This window comes from Dicentrarchus labrax, unplaced genomic scaffold (assembly GCF_905237075.1).
Source record: "Dicentrarchus labrax unplaced genomic scaffold, dlabrax2021, whole genome shotgun sequence".
Taxonomy (NCBI): Eukaryota; Metazoa; Chordata; class Actinopteri; family Moronidae; genus Dicentrarchus; species Dicentrarchus labrax.
The window spans coordinates 13059616-13086719 of NW_026136706.1; the positions used below are offsets into that span (position 1 = coordinate 13059616).

At 40.8% G+C, this 27104-nt stretch overlaps 2 protein-coding genes across 2 annotated transcripts in view; one reads left to right on the top strand and one right to left on the bottom strand.

Moving 5' to 3' along the window:
• Positions 1–5643: 5643 nt before the first annotated feature.
• Positions 5644–13149, top strand: desma (desmin a). Its single transcript, XM_051404210.1, has 10 exons — positions 5644–6326; positions 8781–8841; positions 9023–9118; positions 10033–10194; positions 10380–10505; positions 10677–10787; positions 10910–11019; positions 11177–11229; positions 11863–11954; positions 12353–13149. The coding sequence occupies exons 1-10, from the start codon at positions 5746–5748 to the stop codon at positions 12392–12394; spliced, it is 1434 nt and encodes a 477-aa protein (XP_051260170.1). The 5' UTR covers positions 5644–5745; the 3' UTR covers positions 12395–13149.
• A 1464-nt stretch (positions 13150–14613) lies between these two features.
• The window catches only part of tmem198a (transmembrane protein 198a), a 33735-nt gene continuing 21244 nt past the window's right edge, over positions 14614–27104 (bottom strand). Inside the window, exons 3-7 of the mRNA XM_051404211.1 lie at positions 25140–25378; positions 24098–24310; positions 22720–22843; positions 18644–18945; positions 14614–17802 (exon numbers count right to left, since the gene is read on the bottom strand). Of these exons, the coding sequence (XP_051260171.1) occupies positions 17650–17802; positions 18644–18945; positions 22720–22843; positions 24098–24310; positions 25140–25378 (1031 nt within the window). The 3' untranslated portion in view covers positions 14614–17649. The remainder of the gene's footprint in view (positions 17803–18643; positions 18946–22719; positions 22844–24097; positions 24311–25139; positions 25379–27104) is intronic.

The following is a 27104-nucleotide window of genomic DNA, read 5'->3' on the forward strand; positions in this document are numbered from 1 at the left end:
GGCATACCGTAGGCAGCATCCAATGAATGTCTGAAAATGTCATGGGATTAGCATCGCTTACGCATCTAAGAGCAGCATACTAAATGTTAAGTTGTGCATTGTCCTCTCATAAAGCAGCGCTCATTTTACTGACAGAAGTCTGGGGCAACTGGACTGTTTTAAAACAGGAAGTAACCTTTTTATCTAGTGTGACTCATGAATCACATGGACATCAAATCAGACAGATTAAGTCGTCACCGGCTTTTGATATCATATCGGTCCTAAGATAGACCTAAAATAGATCTGGAACAAGTTTCCTTGTAAATGAAGTGTATAAAGTTGTTCTGGTTTCCATGTTACACAGTTGCATGTAATCACAAAATGTCCAAACACAAATACTGCAGACACAAACACTCTGCCTATCTACCTCTCCTTCTTCTTCTCTCCTTTACTCTCATCCTTTCGTCCTTGTGTGACAGCTCAGCTCATTGGCATGTGTGTATGTGTGTTTGGTCGGTTGCCGGGCAACTTGTGTTCAGTGTAAATGAAGGATGAAACCAGCTGAACACCCCATATACACTATTTATGTCATATTAAAACACCCTAGTTTATCTAGTTATCTTAATTTCTCATGTCTGGTGGTTAAAAAAGCAATTTTAAACAATTTCATCATGCCATTATCCCGTCATGTCATCAACACTGCTTGGCTCCTGACTGCCCCTGGCATTCCACAGGCCAGAGGCCCCCCACGCTGTCCCAAATTCCCCACCTGATACATGATAAATTGAACTGAATTTTACTGTGCCTCAATTAATGTAATTTTAGCTAAATGATATCTACTAAATGTACTAAAATGTTGATGTATATTACACTGATGGTGAGGGAAAAAACTAAATGCAAGATCAAGCAAAGTTAGGGAAAGAACTGCTGGTATTTTTACATTACAATCTTGCATCCTATTGCCTAAAATAAGTTTGCTATGTAGGCCTACTGTTGATATTCTCAGACTTGCATGTGTCTATGTGTTTGCCAGCCATGCTGGGAACTGGATGCTAATTTAAGAGCGTTTTTTCTAGGCTACAGGTCAGGTATTGCTCCTGTGTTTGGGGTTGTTAGGCAACTAACTCTGTAACTCATTTTCTGTCTTGTGCCGATGATGTGGTCTTCAGCTGGAAAACTCCAGGATGACTGCTCGAGTCACATCAGCAGATAACACAGTCAAGTCACATCATGCTCATATCAGGTCATTTCACATCATTTGTGGCAATGAAAAGCCCCTTCACATTTTCTGGTATTCAGTGTATGAGTGCAGTGGGATGGGAAATTGTCTGGGTCAACAGTTTTAACGTGACTTTAAAACTCATACCTGAAACCTTTAGAAGTAATTATTGGTGTCACACTTTCTTTCAAGTCCAAAACAGAGCATTTTTTAATATAAAAAACTCCACAAGACTCTGGAGTGAAAATATGATGCGTGTTAAAGTTTTTCTGCCCAAGTCTATTCAGGGATCTCATCTGGCTCACATGGGTCTTTGGCGCTGAAACAAAGCAAGTCATAGTCTTGGAAGGAGGCCTGACAAGTGTTGGATTTCCAGACCCACAAAGGACAGAACGACTACCTGATGATAAGAAACATACATACATACATACATACATATCAGTTTTACATTATCAGAATTGTTTTGGGACAGTGGTAGAATGTTAGTAAGGTTTACTTTAAACCTATAACCTATAACAGGGCCCTGATTCTACAGTCATGGTAGAAGTTACTGCTTCATCTGACAAATAATCTAACAGTCTAAAACAAACATGCAGTTCATCAGACCTGGTTATAATAGTAATTGAAATAGGTTTTGAGTCCAATCTAGTACACCCCCACAAGTTTAAAGTAAAATATTTGTGAAGAGACAGTGTGTTCAACAATCTCTTGTCCCTCTGGCCTCCATGTAAATGGTTTTATGTTGTACACAACAGGGCAAAGAAAGGAAGTCACTTTGCAAATTTAATAATTGATATCAGAGTTTGATTGTGAGCGGTTATATTTATCGGGCATGTCAGTAAAAGCAGCATCATTCTTATTTTTATTGACATGTCAGGCTCTGTCTTCAGTGCCATGATCCTTTGGGAAAGTGGTTGGATAACAGAGTTTAAATGGAAAAGCTAAAAATAGAGCTGACACCACTAGCAGCTGACACACACTGCGCCGTGAAATGCAAATAAATGCATGACCACACACAAACTTCCCCATCCCCGGTACCCCTCCCCGAACTCTACACCCGCGCATACACATAGACACGCATATACATACACTCTGGTTGTCTCTTTAAATTCATTTATACATCATCAGAATGAATACAAATGATTTGCTCAAGTTACTGAAAAACATTTTCTACCCACACAAATGGTTTCTCGTCACAATTTGCACCACCTAGAGCGTACTTGACATAATTTCATGCTCACCCGAGTCTTTTCATTAACTTTATATGCAGTTGTGTTGCCTTGTCTGAATATTCTTTTTGCATTCAGCCTGAACACACCTGACAAAAGCGTGGCTGTGGCTGTGTGTAGGGAGAAACAACAAATATATCTAATCGACATGTGCACAATGTAGATGAGAAATGTGAAAAGTCTTTGGCTATTAGACCCCATTGTGAAGTCATTGTATTTTTGAAGGCATTGGTGAAGCTGTGATTAGTATAGGAAACCCCCTGATGAACACTGGATATGATGAACTGGAGGTGAATGGGTGGTGGAGGAGGGTTGCAATGATTTCACACTGAAATGACAGCTGAAAGCAGCAGAAAGGAGAAAAGGTTTAAAGTTTAAAGTTTAAAGCAGCAATATGCTTGGCTGGAGGAGACTGTGGCTAAGTCTGATTGGTTTAACTGAAAGAGTAAATACTCATACCTGATTAAGAAAGAGAGTGAGAGAATTGTGAATGGATGAGACACAACAAGACAGTCTCACTGCTTGAACTTACGCTGAGCTTTGTGTGTGTGTGTGTGTGTGTGTGTGTGTGTGTGTGTGTGTGTGTGTGTGTGTGTGTGTGTGTGTGCGTGTGCATGACAGAGAAAGAAGCTTCTCTCAAACTATAAGTGACTTGCTGTGTTAGCTGAACATTTTGTGAAGTAATATGTGTAGTTTCATTATTTAATGCTTCAGTGGTAGCAAACAGTCACTTCTGGGTTGCCCAGTAAAATAGTAGAGATCTTAACGCTTAGTAGTAGTGACAACAGGTTCTGCTGAAAGTATCATAGAACTGTTGTTTGGGTAGTGTGAGACTGGAGAAGACGTAAGAAGCGTGAAAATGCTTAATTAAAGGCTCTGCACAGCAATGTACCTACCAAACAGGTGTTTTCACTTATGTTGCCTAATGAGACCTCTTCTCAGGACTATGTAGTTGGTTGCACCTATTAGGGCAGAACATCTTACCCTATTATTATTCTTAGCGGTCCATATCCATAGAGTTTTGTGACATGATTCAGTACCAAGTGTAGTTCTACCAAAGTTTAATCTGACGGTGCAACCAACAGGGGTTAATTGGAAACACCTGAGTGTTTGTGCAAGGCCTTTAAATGTAAAAGTCAAGCAAATGTTATATCTCTATTCAGCTCTCAGAGGAATGTTATGCATCTTACAGAACTAGAGTCATCATCATCGCCATCATCATCGCCATCATCATTATCATTATCATTACCACCAACACATGTATACACAGTAGGTCCTATGACACCGGGCAGGGCAGAGATTCATGACAAGTCTGGGCTGGATTTGAGCTGCAGCCCTGAGTGTCTGACATGAGTAATGTCTGTCTGTTATAGACCAACAGCATTCATTCACATACTCATATACACACACACACAACTTGTAGTACTACTGCTAAGGACCTTGTACTTAAATACATTCATTCCTGGAGGAATACCTAAACCAAACCCATTGCCTAAGCTTAAATATATATAATATTTTAATACTTGGAATACATGGAATCAAATATGTAATGTGAAAGGGTTGCATGTAGAAACAAACCCTCAGAAAATTATCACCCCACTGTGAAATTTCCAATTTTCACCAATGTCCAATATATACTGAATGCGAGCTGCCCAGCACTAAACGGCAAACAGATGAAATTTAGCCAAATAAGTAAGTAAGCGACCAAAAATAGACTAGAGTGGACAACATATTAGCTGAAAAATATGCTAATGTTACTGTGTGTCTGCTGTATTTGTAATCAGGCAGTTGCAGTTGATAACATCCCATTAATTCAGCTTTAACCTTGTAATCTAACCTTAAACAAAAAAATTATGGCTAACTTTTTTGGGGACTTTTGCCTTCAGATGGGAGACACATTTGAATAAACACACAAACTGCTATATCCTGCAAATTCCTGTACACTGTTACAAAATATTAAAGTGATGCATTTAACTACATAGTGAAGGTCTGATCTACATATATTTGTACACCCACTCTTGGTGCGTGTGAATCCAGTGGAGAGTGAGTGACCTTCCCAACAGCAAACATCAGTCAAACTATGCTGCTCCTCATGTAACCAAGGGTAAATACCTAACTCTGTTGTAACTCTATAGCTACTGGCAGGGTAGTAACTCAAACATTATATAAGATGAATCATATTGTGCACCATCGGGACACTGCTGAAAAGTGTAAGTTGATGATTTGATGATATGATTGAAAGGATTGAATTAATAGGGTTTTCAGAACTAGATGTCATCATTAATGTGTCGTGCGTCCATAAATGTGAGGCGTGTGCTTTTATGATCCAGTTTCTTTCGCACTATTAAGGTCGCATACACTGAATTACAGTAAGAATGCCCTGGCTATTTCAAACATGTGAAGCTATTTAAAATGCACTTAGAATGGGATGTGATCTATTTTGGTCTATTGAGATATAGGCTGTAGACTGAAACGCAGTGGATACTTTCCCCTCTGGATGTGGGATACAGATAGTGTTTATGAAACAAGCCTATACTTTCTCTGTAACAACTGCAGAGACTGAGTTACTGACTCACTTACTTACTCACTCACTCAATCATGGATCACACACACACACACACACACACACACACACACACACACACACAAAAAGGCCGCCGCCCTTTCCAGCACTTGAAACCAGACCCTTCAACAGCTGAATCGAGAGCTGGCAACAGGCACGAGACGGGGAGAGGAATGAGAAAAGAAAAAGGGCTGGAGAAATGATGAGTGGCTGGCGAGGGGGAGGAGACATAGGAAAGGCCTGGAAGATTCTGGATGACATATCAAGATACTGCAATGAACTGACTAACACATAAAAAAATAAAATGTTTTCAAAAAGCCCCTTTAATGCTCATTTATAGTTTTAAGATAATTAGACTAAAATAATCTACGGTGGGAATGGAAGAGCTTTCTCTGCTAATATTTGATTGGCATCTTAACCCATGGAGTAATCTTCCAAAATGGCTCCATCTTTCAGGTTGGGGTCTAAATTTCAAATGGTGACAAAGTGATCAATTAAAGGAAAATGGGGTTGAGCCACAGTGGAAGGGTGGAGTAGGCGGTAATGGGAATACAGACGAGGTGAATGGACACAGAGGGAGGACAGAGAGGAGGGGTTGGGGTAAGAGTGGGTGTGGTAAATCTACAAATAGCTGCGCTCGGTGTCTGACATTTCTTCACTTCGTTTCTCTCCCAGTTGCCCAGTGGGACAGTTGGGTCTCAGCTCCTCAAGCGACTCCATCAAAACCACAAGACCACCCGAACAGTCAACCAGCCATGAGCAAGTCCTACTCCTCCTCAGCCCAGTCGGCCTCCTCATACCGTCGCACCTTCGGCTCTGGCGTCGGGTCATCCCCAATGTCCTCCCTCTTCTCCTCTGTAGGAGGTGGCCGCAGCTCTGCTTCAAGCCACATGTCCTCCCGAGTCTATGAGGTCAAGGGTGCCGGCATTCCCTCCTATTCCGCCTACCGGGTGTCCTCTGGTGCTGGGGGAGCAGGGTATGGTTCCTCTACAGCCATGCGCGCCTATTCTGGAGAGAAACTGGACTTCAACCTGGCCGATGCCATGAACCAGGACTTTCTCAACACAAGGACCAATGAGAAGGCCGAGCTCCAGCACCTCAACGACCGATTTGCCAGCTACATCGAGAAGGTGCGCTTCCTGGAGCAGCAGAATGCAGCACTGACAGCGGAGATTGAGAAGCTGAGGGGCCGCGAGGGCCCTGGGCGCGTTGCTGAGATGTATGAGGAGGAAATGAGGGAGCTGAGGAGACAAATAGAGGCCATCTCCAACCAGCGTGCCCGAGTGGAGGTGGAGAGAGACAACCTGGGTGATGACCTGCAGAAACTTAAGCTCAGGTAGGTTAGAGGATGACAGAATGAGTGGTTGGATTGAACTGTACCAGTGTACGCAGCATTAAAGAGTGAGGGAGAATGATGAAAAAGAGTGGAATGAAGAACCCATGATGTGGGGGATTGTTTTAAAAGCAAGCTCCCAGAAAACAGAAGGACTTTGGCTAAGAGACCGATTTCAACAAAAGAAGGATAAACACCAACTAAATAGTCTAGACAGGGCACGGCACTCATATTATTGAGTAGTACAACATCAGGGGTTTCAAAACCTTTTGGCTTGTGACCCTTTAAAGCTAAGAAATTTGTAGTCGCAAGCCCTGCCACAGATTTAATGTCTATGAGAGACCAAAGAGTGATATCATAAACTAGAATATTAGAGAAAAACTTAAGCCAAACTAAAAATCTGTGCAGCAGAAATACTGTGCTGCTTTTCTCTCATCAATCATCTAATGACCCTTCAGAGCTTTTCTTGAGACCCCCTGGGGGGTCTCAACCCACAGGTTGGCAACAGCTGGTCTGCATCAGAAAAACAGAGTGACATGTTGCTAGATGTTACAGGAAGAGAAAACGGGGAGAAACCGAAAGAAAGAGGAAAGTGGTAGTTCACCTAGTTAATACAATGAAAGAAGTAAAAGCCAAGCATGTGGCATCAAAGACAACCAGAGGTTGATTTCCAGAGGGTGTCTCTTCTGTTTTTGAGAAAGAAAGAGAAACAACAAAGAAACAAAGGAGAGTTTTGAGAACAGCTACACTTCAATGAGTGTTACAGTCTACCAGCTTTTTACAAAAGGTGTTTTATAATTTATTCACAAGGGACATAACAGAGAAAAATGAAAAGAGAGACGCTCATAGGAATTAAATTGAGGCAGACAGACAGACAGACAGACAGACAGACAGACAGACAGACAGACAGATAAAGTTTCAGACAGACAGAGAGAGAAGTGGACTGATGGAAATGAACAGATGAGCACACATGGTCTGTTATGATTGTGAATCTATACTTGCTTGTGTGTGTGCGTGTGACATAGACACACGCACACACACAGAGAGAGAGAGAGCGAACGAGTGAGAGAGAGAGAGAGAGAGAGAGAGAGAGAAAGAGAGAGAGAGAGAGAGATGATGTGAGTGTCTATTTGTAGCTAGTAGGTCAGTTCTTTGAATTTAGACTTTCTTTCACAGCAACAGCAAGCAACATCCCTTAACATGACTTTAAGTGTATATAGAAAAACACTCACACACACAGCACACACACAAACGTGCACACTTCACTTTCTTTCCATCAGCCCTTTTTAAATTGTTGCCTGTAGCCTTGAGTGAGGCTTGCCAAAGCACCTGCTGCTCCTACTGAGATCAAAATACGCACAGAGACCACCTGCCTGCCAACAGTTACAAGGCATACACGCACATGCACGCACGCGCACACACACACACACACACACACACACACACACACACACACACACACACACACACACACACACACTTACATATACAGTACAGTACATATACACACCTATAGAATGTCTGCAGAATTTACAGATAGCATCATCAATCAAAATATATAGTGTAAAAACTAATTTGTGTATTGCCGCAAGGCATTTTGCTGTACCTGCAGAAAGTTAAAAGTAAAATTTGCCAAACATACAACAGCAATGAAAACAAGGTACTGCAAGGACTAGATGGCTCTTAATGGGAATAGCACAGATTAAAAGGTGTTCTGCAAAGGCCCTGTGGAGCGAATTAACTATGTTCAATATCGTAAAGACTGTCCATAAGTGTTAAGTGCCATCCAACTGTGCCACATAGTTTGAGCAAAGAAATTAAATTTACCACACAGGATGTGAAATTGATGAACATGTCGCCTGATTCACACCTGTTAAAAGACATCCGCATTTCATGGAACATTTCCCTCATTCAAATCTGCAAATCTGTTAAATCCACATGTAACAAACTTACAACAAAATTACTAACCAGTGACTTTAAACCCCTTTGCATTTATGCATTACATATATTTTTTTTTTACATTTTCCAGTTGTTCAGAGTGCATAGTGAAATGCTAATTCAGGAAACATCACAAGCCAAGGGCAGACCTCTATTCCTTTCTCACTTTTACCCTTCTGACTCTGACAGTGTGACAGCAGCTGCACCACAGCTTTAGGACTCAAAGAGCAATTGCACAAGTGTGTGTGTGCGTGTTTGGTTGAATATGGATACTAATAAAAGTTAGACTATGATGTGTCATTGTCTAGTCAGTTCTATTCTTGTAAATACACTGCCAGCCAAAAAGAACAGGGAGCAGAAGGCTGGAGGAATGAGAGTTAGTAACTAGTTTATCCGTGGAGTAATTGGTCCCAGGAGAAGAGGCCATGCTCTCAAACGCAGTTGTTGTGTTTGTATTCACTTATGTTTCAACTTTCCTCTTTTTTTTTGCTTTTTTCCTCTGTCTACTGCTCTTTCCAGACTGCAGGAGGAGATTCACCAGAAGGAAGAGGCTGAGAACAACCTTTCTGCTTTTAGAGCTGTATGTCTTCTATTTCTATTAAATCACACCTTTATATCTCAATCCTCAGTCGTTTTATCCTCAAAGTAAAACACTCCATCTATGCACAATTTCCCCTCTCATCTCTCTCATCAACCACTTTCTTCCTGTCCACTTTGTTGCTCTCCTTACGCATTTTTACCTTTTCTGTGTCTGTATTCAGGATGTTGACAATGCCACTCTGGCCAGGCTGGACCTGGAGAGACGCATTGAGAGCCTGCAAGAGGAGATTGCCTTCCTCAAGAAGATCCATGAAGAGGTCTGTTGATTTGTCTATAAATTATTCCAATGTATGTCAGTAGAGTAGTGTGTACTATATCATATAACAGCTTAATGTAAAGTTAGACGGTAATATTAGATATATCTGAGCCTCTGTAGGCATGCAACTCTTCAACATATCAAATATTTCACACTTAAACACACCCATGGAAGTTTAAACATATTCATTATGCACATTTACACAGTCTCTCACACACACCGTCAGTCTACCTGTACAAAACTATCTGGCCATTTAATTCTAATGCAAAGCAAATGCATAGAGTGCAGTAGACACATTTCTGCACATTCACACGCAGACATCAAAGGACACACTGAGCTACATACTCAGACACATGTCGGCACAGTTGAGGTCCGTTCTTGTCATTTTGTCTTCTCTTCCTCAACGTTGACCTCTCAGAAATGCTGAACTGCTGATTGGTCGAAGAGGGCATGTCAGCTGTTGTGCGTGTCTGTGTGTGTCTGTGTGCATGTGAACAGATGCTAAGCTATTTATATCTTTTGGTTGGACCAGAAAACAGCTGAGTTGGATCAAAGCTTACTAATTTGAAACTTCTAGTTTCACAGAGTTAAACCAGTCCTGTGCTGTTCTTGGTTTCTGATAATGTTTTAGTAATGTTGCATCAATGCACCACAGAGCAAATTACTTCTACATAATTATGTAAATGTCCTTGATGTAGGATTCCCTACCCTCATTTTCATTGATTTATGCTTGAAACCTTCCCTTTCATGAGCCCCAGTGTCAGGACACACACGCTTTAGATAAGAACTTTAGTCTCTGTTTCTTTATCTGTTTCTTGCAAAATACTTTTCTTTCTTCTTTATAACCTTCTTAAAAATCATTTTCATAGTTGTGTTGTTGATTTTTGTTTAAAATGTTTTCTTGTCACCTTGCAGGAGATCCGTGAGCTGCAGAGTCAGATGCAAGACACTCAGGTGCAGATCCAGATGGACATGTCTAAACCTGACCTGACTGCTGCTCTGAGGGACATCCGCATGCAGTATGAGGGCATCGCCGCCAAGAACATTTCAGAGGCTGAAGAATGGTACAAGTCTAAGGTAACATGGGAGCACACACACACACACACACCACACACACACACACACACACACACACACACACACACACACACACACACACACACACACACACACACACACACACACACACACACACACACACATACACAATCTATCCCTTTCTGCTATTGCACTGCTAAAACTTCATCCCCCTCTCTCCTCAGGTGACTGATCTGAACCAGGCTGTGAATAAGAACAATGATGCACTGCGTCAGGCCAAGCAGGAGAGCATGGAGTACAGGCACCAGATCCAGTCCTACACCTGTGAGATCGACTCACTCAAGGGCACTGTAAGTATTGACTGCTGCATCTCTTAGTTTATTCCATGTTTTTAGTATCTTTCACTGTGGCGATTCTTTCTTTCTTTCTTAATGTGCTTATTATCAGTCTTAACACACAGTTCTTATCTCCATCTTTCAACTCCTTTTCACTGCTAAATTCATGCCTCTGTTCCCGTGTAGAACGAGTCTCTGCTGCGCCAGATGAGAGACATGGAGGATCGCATGGGCCGTGAGGCTTCTGGTTACCAGGAAACTATCGCACGGCTGGAGGCAGACATTGCTAAGATGAAGGTAATAATATTTAGTCCATGAACCTGCAATAGGAACACTGTCTGTGCATTTGCAACAGTTGTTCCTGTTGATTTTGTTTATGTTTGAGCAGACAATTAAACCTTTTATGCATCGATTTAAAGGACGATATGGCTCGTCACCTGAGAGAGTACCAGGACCTCCTCAATGTGAAGATGGCCCTTGATATTGAAATCGCCACCTATCGCAAGCTCCTGGAGGGAGAGGAGAGCAGGTATGTGTGTGAACCTTCATATGTGGGTAGAGTTAGACAGCTCAAGATTCAAGTTATCTTTCTCAAGGCTATCATAACTTCTTCCACTGAAGTGTGGAATTTATATTATTGTGTAACTGGCTTGTAATGCTGAATTTTGTGTTTCTCCTTTTTGCAGGATCACTACCAATGTGCCTGTCCAGTCTGCATATTCCTCCATTGGCTTCAGAGGTGGGAGAAACAGTACCCATTCTTCCCTTCACACATAAATACACACAAAATCCATTTTACATTCCAGATGAGTCAACAGGGGGGATAAAAAAAACTAAATATAGCTTGTGACTGTATATGGTGGGTGCTATTTTGAGGGCATTACATGTCGTGTACCTGCAGTTACACATTCTGACCACTGTGTGGCGGTAAATGACATATCAAAAAGCTTAATTTGCTCTTTCATTCACAGGGGTAATCATCAACAAGCCACACATCAATAATCACACAACCTAACCCATTCACTTGATGTATTAACAGTCCAAAAGTGCAATTAATCTCTGCCGATGCCTCCCTTTGCTCCACTTTGTGGCTGCTTAAATGAAAACAATGAGGGGGTAATTAAGGATGCTGTACTAGGTACAACCATGATTCATTATTGCCATTGATTTTGAATATGAGTTTTAATATTACACTTTTAAGTGGCAGTCATACTACCTCCACAGGCTGCCCCATTGATGTGCAAGGCATGTCTTCATGTTGTTCAAAGTCAGTTATCCCTTTAAGAGCAATAAACTAATGTCATCAGAACGAATGAGCTTGTTTTATGATTTTATGAAATAGTGTAAGAGCTGTGTGAATGTATTCTTACAGAGACCAGTCCTGAGTCCCAGCATCAGCGCTCCTCAGAGGTTCACTCCAAGAAGACTGTTCTCATCAAGACCATCGAGACCCGCGATGGCGAGGTTTGAGCACACACATTACATACAGTATATATATATATATATATATATATATATATATATATATATATATAGTATACATGACACACAGTACACTTATCAGCCCCAAAAACACACAACTGTTGCACCTATTTATTTCAGTTATTTAGAAACCTACAGAGAGTATATTGAAATATATTGATATTAAGATTGAACTATAACCCTCCACACTGGCTTCCATGAACAAGAAGCTTTACTGTCAGTGGCTACTGCACAGCACCTCGCTCTGAACAACAACTGCTTCACTGCCGATAGAAAATCCTCTCACCTGTCATCTGCAACACACTGCAGCCCTTAGCATACATAATGAATGTTTTTTCTTCCAATTTAAAGCAATTTAAAATATCTCTTCTCTCCCTCAGGTTGTCAGCGAGTCCACACAGCACCAGCAAGACATCATGTAAACCAGAAGAAGCAACCTCAGAAACACTATATATAATAAGTTAACAAAAAAATAGTAAAAAATCTACATTTTCCTACCACTACTATGACGATTTATAAGCTGAGCCTATTTTTAGAAACAGTTTTTTAGCAGATTTTAAGGGAAACACAAAATCATATGAATGAAAGCAGCTAGTATACATCTTTAGACAATGTACTTTATACGTCATAAACAGGATAAATGCAATATGGAGGCACAAAGCACTGCCTTTAGTCTGGTTTTAAATAAAGGTCATTCCAGGAATTATGTTTTATTTGTGTTACTTTCCTTCTTTCGAAAACACCAGGACTTGTCATATCTCTCAAATCTTATCAGAAATAATTCAATGGAAAGAGTTTTAAATGAACAACAAGACTTTGTGTCACTGTATTGGCCCAGTATCCGGAGGGGAGTTTGCAAGGTGCAAGATAGATGAATGGGCCTGAAACACCAAGGTCACAAGTAATATTGTAACAGTAATTTTCACTGCACATATTCCAAGTCTTTCTGTGCTTATGTATGTGTAAGTATATGACTTGATTAAGAAGGGACTGTTTGCGTAACTGATTTACGAAAAGTGAGATGTTGGTCTTGTTGGTTTGAGAAATGTCAACACAAAAAAAGGAACTCAGTCATGCCCGGAGTTTGAGCATGTGCTGGGTGTTTGACTGTATGGGTGACCATGTTTTGCTGCTTCATTTTGCCAAGAATCTCAAATAAAGACATTCGTTATCACCACTGAGAGTCAGCCAGTTTCTTAAGGCTTTGTAACAAAAGAAAAATCTAAATTTTTTGTGTCTGTGCATAGCATGTGTAATGTGTAAGACTCTAGTCATTAGCATTCTTCAGATAGCATGCATGCCTTTTCATTGGTTCCTTTATGAACTGCTTCTACCCACTGCATTCATCGTCTGATGTGGGCTGCGTTAGCTTTCCTCAAATGATACTACCAGCCAAGCGTAGCTGTCTTCTGTTCACATTTAATTCGCTTTTATAAAGAAAATAGGAGTTGCAGCCCCCTTTGGAATTATCAGTAACAGGACGGGTCTTGGTGCAGGGAAAAGTGAACAATTGCTTGTTAATGAGCTAGCTTCAGTCATGCTTTGTTTCCGGCAGGGAGCAGATTAACACAGAAACAAGAATTATATAGTCTGCAGTTTGTGTCTGAAGTCACTGGACTGAAAAATGTCAGCAGAGATAAAAAGTGGGGGTGGAGGAGGAAAGAGAAAAGAAAGATACAGTGAAAGCAGGCAATAAATGAGAATGCAAGAAGGACAGCGAGACCGTGAGGGTGGTAGAGGGAGAAAACGAGAAAGAGAGGGTACAAATGTAATGAGAAGGATGTTCAGAGGCAGAGAAAAAGAAACAAGAGGAAGATTCAGCAAGAGATAATTAGGCAGAAGGAAGAAGCACAGAGAGAAAGTAAGTGAGAGAAAGTCATTTCACGGCTTTTCCTAGCAGACCAATGTTGGTAGGAACTTTCTGTCTCCATCATCGTTTCTGTCAACAGCAACTGGTTCCCAGTCATTACAGCTCGATAAAAAAGGGCAGCATGTTCCTGTTTCATTTCCTTCAAAAGAAGTCTGCTTAACTTTGTGACCTTTCATCGATCAGCTGCTGAAAGCACTGAATTTTAATTGTTATTTGTGGCTCCCTTTTTGTGGTGCTTAAATTTTTTTTTCTACTTTTGTAGAAAACACCTATTTTATCCAGATTGGTTTGACACATACAAGTTAATGCAATGCAAATGTAGCCTTGTACCTACTGTCAGACCACATCAAGGCATTTGTTAAATATAAGTTTAAGAGAAACATCATGAAGATGAACTCAAACAGATGCTTTGTTTTTCTGTGTGGTATGATACTTTCTTTATCACTGCTGAGACCTGCAGAGCAGTAAAAAGTATCGCATGAATAAGTGAAAACCATAACATTACCTCGGAACTGGTTTTATATTACTTCATCGTTTATATTCTTATATATAAGGCAGTTTACGTTGTAGTATCTGATTTTACTGTAGTATCAACATGGTTTTAGTATCACTGGCCACTCAAAAAACAACTTAATTTATTCTCTGAACTGTGACTGTCATCTAAAATGTGTGAGTGTCAGTGTGCGTGTGCTTGGTATGTAGTATTTGTACACATAAATGCACCTCTGAATACACAAATGACAGAAACAGTAGAGACAACCGAGACCAATAGATTGTAGACTCACAATGTTTATCATATTTAGGTCCATATAAATTCATGCTCAATAATAATAATAATAATAATAATAATAATAATAATAATAATAATAATAATAATGACCAGGCCATTTGCACAAATTTAAACAGGGTGGCAAATGAACTGCTGTCTCTCGACGAGAAATTATTGAATTACTGATGTCAAGGCTGAGCTTGTTTGCTGATTTTCAACATCACTTGTTGAAAACACCAGGATCAGAATGAAACATCCACCACCTGGCCAAAGCAAACCAACTGGATATACAATGGAAACACAATATAAAACAGATCTACTCCATTAGAAAATAATCAGCTGGATAAATTACACAAGCAATCATGGTGTAAACATTAACATGAAAACAAAACATTTGTACATTTAAAAATTATTTACAGTTCAATATCTACAATTCAACAGTGATGGGCAATGACAGAAATAATAGAAACAGAAATAAAAAGCTAATAAAAAGAATTGACAATTTAATAACAATAATTCAGTTTGCCCCAGAGTTAAAGGGGTTACATGTCAAAGTTTAAGTTCGTTATTTTTTGTCTTTACAAAATGTAAAGACAATGATGATGTTACAAGCGGACTAAAGTAAAACCACAAAAGATAACAGGACTGAAGTGTAAGCAAAACCCGAAATAACACTTGAACAGCCACTACTGCAAAACATTGCTGGAGTAACACTGGTGCAGCAGAACAGAAGGTGACTTAGCATGAAGCATGTCAAGAGGAGGGAAATTATTGAAATGCCTTCTCAAAGCCCTTTACCTGGACCGTGTAAACAGAGATAGGAGGAGAGGAAGGGGAGCCAAATCCAGTAAGGGAGGTCACTGGAAACAATGAGATTAAGATGTTCCTTTTATGCATACTGTTGATACTGAAACACATCACACTTAAGATTGATGTCGTTCCACAATTTCTGCTTCATTCAGTTAATGTGGGCTGTGTTTTGTGCACCCTGGGACCAACAAACAAAACTGGAAATCTGCAGTTTTCACTTGACAACAGTGACACAATGAAACACTAACACACTGGAAACAGTTTCACAAGGATTCTCATGCAGTAATGGGTTAAGGTGAAAAGGATTGGTACTCCAGTGCCAAACCCAGCACATCTCATCAGGTATTTTATTTATTTAAGTTCAGTACAATGGAATCTTTTTGTTTATCTAAACCTCATAAAAGTAAAAATCCCCAAAAAGTTACATAAAACACAATACTCTTAATAGTCTCAGCAGGAACTGTAATATTGGTAATGTTGGTGATTCTTGTGGGGGACTAGAGTATCTCAATTCCAAAGAGGTTCAAATAGAACAAAAATAGTTCCTTTGTACTGAAAATACTTTCTACACAAATCTAACTTCTTCACTTCTCTGGATGTTCAGTACAACAACATCAATAATCAGAGCGCATTTGTATTTTAAAAGCAAATAACACACAAATGCATGTACTCACAAACATATGCACACATAAACAGTAAGTCTAGAAAAAAAGGTCCAGTAGTAAACATTAGAGGGCGCCATTTGCAAATTCATCCTTCCACTATGTCTCATCATTTACAGGAGATTATCTTCACTTTTAACCTCCTTTTCATCATTTAACACTCAAGACTACAATATTCACATTTTTAACCAGACCAGTATATTGGCAAAAAAGAGGGAAAAAATACCGTATGACATACACTACACTGAATCCCCCTCTCCTTGGCCAATATTTGGTACAATCCGTCACTTGCCACTGGGCTCATGTGTCCACTCTCACACACAAACACACTATAATTAACATTTTCACTGTCATGTATTGTCCCCTCCAAACTATGAAACAGATTTCATCAGACAAATTCCTGGATAGCCGATATCAGACAGCAGTTTCATGTCTTTGTGCCTTAGCAGCATATTTAGACAGCTGACAAATTCTGAAAAGGTAGATTGTTTTTAGGATAAGAAGAGGAAAGAGGACATGAGAATCAACAGAATTACATACACTAGCTTAAAAATGTTTTAAATTCAGTAGAAAGAGGAAAGAGGAGGGGAGGTATGGATGTGTCTCCTGCTGGCGAAACTGTTGGCGATCGAGGGCAAAAGGAAAGTGATGAGATGCAATGCACATTCCTCTTGACAGCTACGTAGGCAATGACACGTGGAGTGTTCATAGGTGGAAATTACATAAAAATTGTCTTCGGCGTGAACCGTTCAATGGATTACACACCTAAAAGCAGTCCCTGTTCTGCAGCAGAAGACTTGTGCTGCCACGTCTGGATTCACAGGCTGTCAGTGAAGATAACATTTTGACTTCATGAACACCTCGCTTCACACACTGACCTTTCAAAGGAGAAAGGGATGAAGAAGAGCTGCCTTCTGTTTCAGAGTTACTTGCGTTTTTGTTATTTTCTTACTGGAATCAAGCAAATTGTTTTTTCCTATAACTGCGCTCGATGTACAGATACTGTCGAGGGTTTATTCAAGGTAGTGCTACCTTGACTCCATGATGATGCATTTTTATTAGAAGTGGTGCAGCCCTCCTGTGGAAAAAATAATGTTTTGATTGTTTCCCCACTGCAGTTCCACTGGAAATGACTTCTTATGGCTTGAAGCAGCCCAAAAAATATTTAAATAAATGTTCAACAGTGATATTAAAATGTACTCCCCACCAGACAGGTTCCAGTGTGCTCCAGACCAGTAACAGAGGAGGTGATGATTCATGACGTCTGAGATTTGACCACATCCCGTTCTATCCTAAAGAAGAGGCTCTGCTCTTGTGTCTTGACATTCATAAAGAACAGAATAGGACCAAACTGGCCAAATAAATACAAGCTCTAGCAGGTCTGAGAGGACAAAAACAGTGTGAGACCACCTTTGGGACATACTGAGTTCCTGTTGGGTTAATAGGCAGTTGATCAGGTTGGCACGGTAAGGTTAAGTTTTCTATCCCTAACTGTGACAAAGAGGTTTGAAGTAGCCATGTGTGATTGTGTGTGTAGTTGGATGTGTGTGTGTGCATTTTGCTGTCTCAGATGCGAACCGGGGCTCCGCTGGGGGCCGTGAGGGGCACTTGAGAGCCGCAATCGTAGTCAAGTTCCCCCATCCGGGAGCGGCTCATCATTCGACTATGGGAATACGCTCGTCTGTCTGTTTGTCTGTCCCTGAAGCTCCTGATGTAGCTCTGCGGACAGAAAGATGATACAGGGTTGGGGGTAGTACGTGCATAATGTGATAGATATAACGTAATGACAGTAAACCGCACAAACAACAAGTCATGAAAGCTTGTACTCACATGTACGGCTATTATTATTTGCTTTTCTGCCAAGAGTTAGATAAGAAGATCAATAACATTGTCATAGCTATCTGTTAAGTATGAAACTGGAGCCAGTAGACTGTTAGATTGGCTTATACTGGAAAAAGAGGGGAACAGCTAGTCTGCCCAGAGGTAACACAATCCGCCTACCAACAATCCTAAAGCTCGCTAAGTAACATGTCATGTCTTGTTAGTTTTGTGTGCACAAAAAAGTGTAAAAAATTTAAATTTGTGGTTTTGCCAGGCTTTATTTGTGGGCCAAGTTATTGGCTGGGAGCAGTGACTGTTTAAAGTCTCCACTGGTTGCCGGGCAACCTGACTGAGGCAGCAAGTCTTCAGGAAGTCACTGCTGCTGGCCAAGAAATAGTCCCACACATAAACCCTGGTAAAATCCCCGTCTGTACCTTCGTAGAGGGCCAGGCTAGCTGTTTCCAATCTTCATGCTAAGCTAAGCTGCTGGCTCCAATTTTATATTGAACATACTGACATAAGAGAAGTATCAATATTCTCGTCTAATAAAAGAAATATGCTGATTTCCCAAAATGTAAAACTTAAAGTTGTAAAATGTAACAGAATAAAAATAGAATTTTGACTAAAGAAAAGAAAAAGAAAAACATTCTCTGCTGGCTGTATATACACCAAATATATGAGAGTGCTTCTTTATTATTACCTAAAGTATTTAAATATTTAAGCCAGTACTTTATCTTACCGGTGAAAGCACATCTCCATCAAAACGTCTTTTAGGGTTGGCCTTGCGGTGGTAGCCGGGTTCAGTCTGAGGAGGAGGGACTTTAGGTGGCTGAGAGCTCTGGGCTTGGTGATGAGGGTGGGATGCCGCTGGGTGATGGTACTGCTGGTGGTGGTGGTGATGGGTGTGAGCTTTCTGCTTGTGAGTGGTCTTCTGGGTTTGTCGTTTTTTCTTCTTCTTGTTCTCCTTCTCCTTTTTCAGCCTCTCTTCCCGCTGCCGGATCCGCATGAGCTGGACCCTCCGTTGCTGTCGACTCAAAACCACTGGGGACAAAGACACCAGAGATGTGTTAATGTGGGGAAAGAAGGAAACAGAGAGCGGGAGCAATAGATAATCATGAGAGAGTCGGAGGATTATGAAGACAGAACAATGCAGCTTTTATAGAGAAACAAATGTAACTGATTAAGTCAAGAGGAAAGGACACGTTCAAACTCTCTCAGACTGACAAGGAAAACAAGAGAAACGCTCAATCAGATGGGACTTTATTTGAATATATATTGAATATTTAAATTCTAAACTCTGATGGTAAACTATCTCTAGGGAGGTTATTGTACGTACAGGCTACAAAAAGAAAAAGGAAGAGAAAACCACTGATGTCCATTTTCTCATTTCCTACATTCTATTCAGTGAGTTGGCAGACAGATAATTTCCCTTGCAGCATGTATTCATACTGAGCTTCTCAGTCTCCTGACATATTGTGAGTGGGTGAGCGTGTTTGTGTTATTTCCACACCCTTCTCCGGCAAAGGATGCCCAAAATCCATCCTGTCTCACTGCCCATTGACTACTCATAGAATTATTTTTGGGTATGCCTGCTTGTGAAGCATTTTGATTCATTCAATTTAGAGTAGTGGAAGGGGATCTGTTTCATGTTCATTATTGTCAGGTCAAAATTTTGCCACAAGCACAAGGACCTCGCCGAACCTCGCGAAGATAAGATGTACTATTTGCGTCACAGTCACTGTGTGTTTGTGTGCGTGGGTATGGAAGTGTTATGAGGTCTATTGTTGTTTCTTTGTGCGGGTGGACAGCTAACGAGGCACCATCTGCCAGGGAAACTGCTTAATGATACCCCCCGTTTTTTTTTCCTCAGCTCACCCCACCTCAAGCCACTATGGTTGCATGTGTGTATTTGTGTTCTTCTACCTTTGTGAGGACCACTATTGGCTTTAGACCTTGGGAGTGAGGACTTTTTGGGCAGTCCCCACTTCATAACAAGGCAGTTACAGAGTTTAGGGTTGGGGTTAAGAATTTGACTGGGACTTGAGAATTAATTATGTGTGTGTGTGAGCATTGTCCACACATGAAGACAAAAAAAAAAAAAAACAGGAAAAACATGTGTGAGCTAATTCATTCATGGCCGTGTCCTGCAAGCTATTCAATCAGCTGACAGACAGATGACTTTCTTCACTGCTCCACTTGGGTGCCCCGCATACGCATTGTGCCCCAGTTTATTAACCCCCCGCCCTTCCCTTCCCCCAGTACACCTGCCCCCTCTTTTCTCCTCCTTTCTCTGTCAATACAGTGCCTGTCACTATAAAGGATGCTTTCAGCAATTAAAGACTAAAGGCAAACTCTGACAGCTGCAAATAAGGTTTTTAAATTACATTATGATAACATGCTGTACAGGTAAATTTAAAGGGGTTTCTATACAATAATGACCCTTGCTGACTTGGCTGTTATCACAAAGCAGCAGGAACTCAAATAACATTCATAGCTTCCTTACTAGAGCTGCTGCCCTAATTCATATTCCCAGTACACAGGCTGTATCTACAGCAACAAGCATGAAATGGACGCAACACACATGCAGTACATACAGAAATGCAATCGTATTTTTCAGAACTGTGAAGTGTTATTATTATCCCTATGTTTCTTTCTTTTTATCCCTCCTTCTGTGGGGGACCCTGAAACAATTCTCATTACTATTGTGTTTGTTCACTATGAGGAGGTGAATTGTGAACAGGTGTTGCAAGGGATGTTGTACAAATGTTCACATGTTTGTCTGAGATCTGTTATAAAATTGACTTGTCTGTGTGTGATTGTTTTCGATACACCAGTATTTCAACTTGTAGCCACATGATGAGGAATAAAGACTTTTTAGCAACTTTTTGTACTTTAACAAAGCAGTGTGTCACGAATTTCTTGAGAATCGATTCCCTCTCTTTTAGACAGTTTATAGCCAGCCTGTGCTTCCTTAATGTCTCTCTCTTTCTAGGTCTCTTTCCCCCCACACACAATTGCACAGTTTTCAAAATAGCACTAAAAAGCTCCCTCTATCTCTTTGCCCACACCCTCTGACTGGAAACCATGGCAGCTGGCTGTTTAATCCCATTATTTGACACCATGTGTGACTTCTTCTAAGACACTACTCTGCACGCCTAAGCCAGCAAAGATCAAATGTAAGAGTTTATGTGTGTGCACCAATGAATGAGATGTGTGTGTTTAAATTTTCCTGTAGTTAGTGTATGAGTGAGTGAGAGACTATACCCCAGTATATTTCTGTCTCTGTTGGTCTGTGTGTGTCTATGTGTGTGTGTGTGTGTGTGTGTGTGTGTGTGTGTGTGTGTGTGTGTGTGTGTGTGTGTGTGTGATCTTGCCATCTGTGTTGTGGTTGCTTTCAGAAAGGCTGTTTCCGTCAATAACACATTCTGCTGACAACACTAATGTTAGTGTACTCATACTGTCCCTCCAACCACACATTCACTGTTCCTTCATAATGGTAACAATTCCTAAAGCCTATTTAATAAAATTAGGATAGATTAGTCAGCCTTGATAGAATGGCACCAGCTTTTAGTGGCCTTTGTGAGATCAATATTGAAATAAGCCTCATCATCATTCTGTGTATCTGAGTTTAAACTTTAAATTAAATTAGAAAAACAAAACCAAAAGATGCATATTCATTTCCCCAAACGTCATTAAACATCCCATGCACAAACTTCAACACACACACAGTTCCTACAGCACGAGCATAATAGCAGCACTCCTCCTGTGTTTCTATAGCTTTGTGTAGTCGTGGGGGATATTGGTGGGAAATACTGTAATATGAATTCAAAGCTGCGCTGTACAACATGTGTATAAGTTCATCCTTCTCATTGAACTAAACCACCATTTGAGGCTGCAAAACAGACCTTTTACAAGAGGTCTTCACCAGCCTTGCCTGAAGCTTGTCGCTGTGGCCTACATTACACACACCGCCTCTCTTGAATCAGCCGTTTCTGACCATATCCATCGTGTGTTCACAAGTTCCAGGTCGGAGCAGAAGCTTTGTCTGACTGTAGCTTTATTTCAGCAGTAAACTAAATTTTGATAAATGGAATTTATTCTTTATTCATAAGATTTGGGTTTGTGCATTTTCGTGAATTTGTTAGTGTTGTTATTAAAATCCTCCAACAAAGGAAAAAGACCAAAGGATATGTTCTCTGTCCTTTAGCCTCAAACATTCTCCCACCAGCATGGACCCTGAATTTATATGGAATTTTCCAAAACCCGCCATTCCCATTGTCTAGCAAATGTCCCTGGTGTGTTCTCACCTTCCCATATCACATGACCTCCACACCCACCTGCAAACCTCCCAATTCCCTCATCAGCTCCTCAGTAGACCTAGCCATTGTTCCCTACTAGATTGCGTCTATATTTGTGCCTGTATCCTGTCTCTGCCAGTTTCTGTAAATCTGCCCATGATCTGCTACCTGCGTATTTGTTTGCTCATTTGGACTGACTTCAAATTAGTGAGTAAGCCTGTTTTTTTTTTTACAGGAAGTTTGTTTATTCAACCTGCTCTGCCTCCAAGCATCTGCAGTCCTTTTGCCAACTACATATTTTTACACAATATCCAAGTGATCTAAGTATCAGTAAAATTTTAAAATAGAAAAAACCCTAAAAAAAGTTTATTTTCTGTACCTGTATTACACACAATTTCTTAGTAATAAAGTTCTTTGCATCAAATCTAGTATCTCTTGCTGCAAAATCCACAATTATGGCAAAACATTGAATGATTTTTGTGTACCAAGTTAGTGTGTGTAAAGTTGCATCACTCACCCTCTGTGTGAGAAAATCCCTCTGCAGTGACTTTCCATTGGATCAGCACTCCGAGGAGGGCCAGGACTGGCCACACCCCCAAGATGACCCAAGTAAACCAGCACACTGGCTTCTTTGGTGCCACCTGCAGAGATTACATAATTTCAATTGAATCATTTCATTTTGATAAAGTGCTTTCGTCCACAAAACCATTAATTTATGCAAGGATAACTAATCTAAATCATGACACTTTTGCCAGTTTTTTAAAAACCTCTTTCCTGGAGTTATTCTTGCACAAACAAGCACAGCACATAATGAAATACTAATAAGAATGTTAAAAATATAATACTTTGGTTGTAAAGTGAGAATAGTGAGGATGAAACCATTTTAAATGGGTCATAAACCACAGTTGCTCCAGCAGGGCTTCCCAATGTGTACATGCTGAAATCTGGTTTAGTCAAACAAAACTTGGCAAACAATTTGATAATGGTTGATAATTATATTAACTTCGGGGCCTAGTGACAAATTGAAAAATAAATTACTGAATAATTGTGTGATGAGTATGAAAATGATGCAGATCATGTGCTATGGCCACTGAGATTGGCGTGCACTCTCCACCAGCATTATCAAAACATCAAATGAGGGAATACATTTTGGAAGAGCGATGTTCAACCTGTCAGTGAAATCACAAGCTGAAGTTATTGATTAAAGTCATAAAAATGTAGTTAATGTACTTTTATTTGCAGCCCAAATTCAGGCAATATGATGACACCAGTGATATTTGCCAATACTACAAAGGTAGCTAACCTTTCAATATCTCTGGTTCTATTAAGCATTTAAAGGCAATTTTGTAGTGTGCAGGACTGTTTTATGGAAATACTGGATTTATGGGATGTTTGCATTGGTATGATGATGAACCTTATCTTGTCAGCTATTTCATTTATTGAATTTGCTCATAAACCGATATTGCCATCTGGAATTTCATCTACAAATACATTTACATTTTAGTTTACAGGTTACATATACTCTAATGGAAGATTTTATCTGTACTGTCCACCCTCAACTGTGTCTGTTCTTCCCTCATCCACACACATATCCAATGCACACCTCCCTGTTCTCGGATAAACACCCAAATCAACTATTGGCCCACTCTTTAACCTGCAGGCACACCCCAAGCTTCTGGCAATGTTTTGTAGACAGCGCAGCAAGGTGAAGTGTCTAAAATTGTGGTGTTAAGTGCTCTATCAAGTGGCTAAAGTCAGTCTGTCCGACTGTGTGTCTCTTTCTCAAGCAAACACACACAGGAAACAGCCCAATAAAGTAATCCAGTGTCATGATGCACACACCTTCAAATAAATGTATAGCATTAGGATAATAACAAACACACAGACGGGCCTACCCTGAGTCTCTCATAGACGTAGTGCACCAAGGCGAACAGCTCTATAAAGTAATCCACGGTGACGGTGATGATGGCAGAGCCGAATGTGGCGGTGGACAAGGTGACAAAGCAGCGTTGCCATTGAAGAGTGAGGACGGCAAATAACGTCCCAGAGCCCAGGAGAATACCCAGAGGAACCCACACTGTTTTGGGGTGGTAGAACTCTTCCATAACCTTCGAGAAAGAGAGAGGAGAGGGTTAATTTTGGACAGTTGGTATTTTTTATGGTAGTTTTGTTGTTGTTGTTGTTGTTGTTGTTGTTGTTGTTACACTCAGCAAAATTAGTGCCTGGTCTCATTGACATTTATGACAGCAAAAATTTATATAAGTCCTGCCTTGTTGTGCGGTCAGGTATGTTATTACTTTAAAGTGCTACTGTGCTGATTTTTAGTTGGTAACTATTTTTCTAGCTAAATAGAAAATTTTAAATTTTAAAAAATATTTTTTGTCTTCATTGGATAGGACAGCTGCAGAGAGACAGGAAGTGGGGAGAGAGAGGGGATGACACGCAGCAAAGGGCCACAACTCGGATTCAAGCCCATGGCTGCTGCAGTAATGACTCAGCCTTGGTACATGGGGAGCTAGCTAGCTTTTGGTACTGCTTATGCACTAATCTGGCAGCAGATTTATATGCAGTCTTCTTTCAAGACTCTGCCATTGGTGTCATGGGATAGTCTTTTTAACGGCATTTCAATGGGGCTTCTGCAGGATCTCCTGGACATTTTCCTGTGTAAAAGCTGTGCAAAAGTGGTTACATTGTAAAATCCTGAAAGTTAATTACAGTGTTATTGCTCAGATTTATAAGTGAAATGATGCCTCAGTGACAATGTCTTGTTGACATCCATCTACAGCCCACACTAGTCTACCACAATCACACATGCCACTTTCTGGTGTGACTGGCCACAAGAAGGCTTTCCTGATAATACAATGCTTTTGAGAATTTGAGGTTCTGTATGCAAATAAACATAAATCTAAATAGAGCAAACCAAATGCATCTCCTTACCACCAGTGAAGCCACTCCAACCAGCAGGCCGAGCAGCAGGCCCACCATAAACAGTCCCACACTGCGAACCAACATGGTCACCAGGCCACACAGGGTCCCGATGCCCAGGCCGATGCCCACTGATGCCTCTACGCTCAGCTGCGTGTCCATCACCCTCTCCTTGTAGCACAGCATGAAGATGACCACAGAGCCAAACATTAGGCCTGTGAGGAACAATACGGCCTTGAAGCATCGATAGCCTGGAGGAGAGATGGGAGACAGACCACTGTGAGGCTATTACAAGCATAAAAACATGTGTACGAGATACAAGCCTACGGCTGCCAGGAACCCCTGTGAAATCCAAATATAATTCATTACACGGACAACACAGAACGACAAACAACAAGACAGTGAGTGCATACAAGACATTTGTTAAAGAGAGGAGTGGCACACACACAGACATTCAACCCCAGAGGGACTTTCTGTTTTGACTTTTGGCAATAAATAATGCACATACACACGCTCACAAACAAACAGGTATATAACTTGGCTTCTAGTCATTTTTACTTATATAGCTGTTACTGTTGCTATTGTTGTGGCTGTGCATCTTTGTCTCTGTCTTCCTCTCTTTACCCCAACCCTCATCCCTTCCCCCCTCCACTCCCCTTTCTCCCTCTCTCTCTCTAACACCAACCGGTAGAGACAGACGGCTGCCCACCAGAGCTGCGGTCTGCTAGAGGTCTATACAGAGATGATAACATATTATGGGGAGGAATGCTTAATGAACAGCAGACAATGAACAACCACCTTCCTGTGGTCGGTAAGGGAGCAGTATGTCCACACAGAGACAGACATTTCCTCATTGGAAGATGATGGCGAGAGTGGATAAACTGTCTTCATAAACATTTATGAAACTGCTTTAAAATATGATAATTATCGTTTTACAAAAGGTCATCCACATTCATTAGTCAACAGGCCTGCTGAATACAACAACTCTTATCTCCTTCTTTTTTTTCTTTGCCCTGGTCCCTCCTGTCCTTGGTTTTCTCTCTTTCCCTCCCTCACCAGTTTATTTCCATTTTAATGTGCTTTATTGCAACAAAAACAAGAAATAACAAAGATACCACAGCATTAAAATATCAAATTATCAAGAATTACAATCTCCTTGGCCGTGGCTTCTGTGTTTATTAATGTTTGCGTCTCCCTCCCTTTTTGCTCTACATCTCCTTTCTCTGTCTGACTGGACTCTGTCTCGAGGGGAACCAACATCAGATTGTTATCTTTGTGTAATCGGGCATTGCACAGCTGAGCCGAACAATACTCTTCCTCTCCTCCACGCTCCTCCCTTGTTACTATACCTCATTTATGTGAATTTTCTTCAATATCTTTCAGCCACCAGGCACTTCATAAGATGTGCGTGAAAGCCACTGTATTTTTCACTGCTTCTTCCTGCCTGAATGAAGTCTGACATGGAGTAACTGGAGCATTTCCAAAGCTTCTACAGCCACCGGAACATTTGTTTGGTCAGCAGCTGTCACAAATTCCCAACATTTTTCTTCCGTATCAGTCTCCATCAATCAATACATACATTCTGAAATATCATGCCTCTCCTTGACTGCTCTAATCTTCTAGTCTACTTTCCTTGTCCCCTTTTCTCTAAACCTATCCTTTCCTCAGTCCCTTATCCCCCACCCCCCCAATTATTCACTCTTTGCTTACCCCTCCTACTCCCTCTTTTGTTCCTCATTGCTTCCCTTACTTTTCCTCCAGCCATCAAACCCTCCGTCCCATCTGTTCACTCTGGCTTATTCAGCTCTCATCTCCCTTACTTCCACTCTCTTTTCCTTTGCCTCATCCATCTCGTTCCTATAACATCACTCATCATCTCTGCTGCAACTTCGTTGTTTTTCTGGGTCAAATAAATGACAGCTAACCTTTTCTTCTCAAGTCCTTGGGACTAAACCACATTGGCATCTATCAGCGGGG

Excerpts from the sequence above, each read along its gene's own strand:
- desma (XM_051404210.1), top strand. The coding sequence starts at position 5,746 with ATGAGCAAGTCCTACTCCTCCTCAGCCCAGTCGGCCTCCTCATACCGT. Across the intron at positions 10,506-10,676 it reads TCGACTCACTCAAGGGCACT|AACGAGTCTCTGCTGCGCCA; the intron begins GTAAGTATTGAC and ends GTTCCCGTGTAG. Across the intron at positions 11,020-11,176 it reads CTGGAGGGAGAGGAGAGCAG|GATCACTACCAATGTGCCTG; the intron begins GTATGTGTGTGA and ends TCCTTTTTGCAG.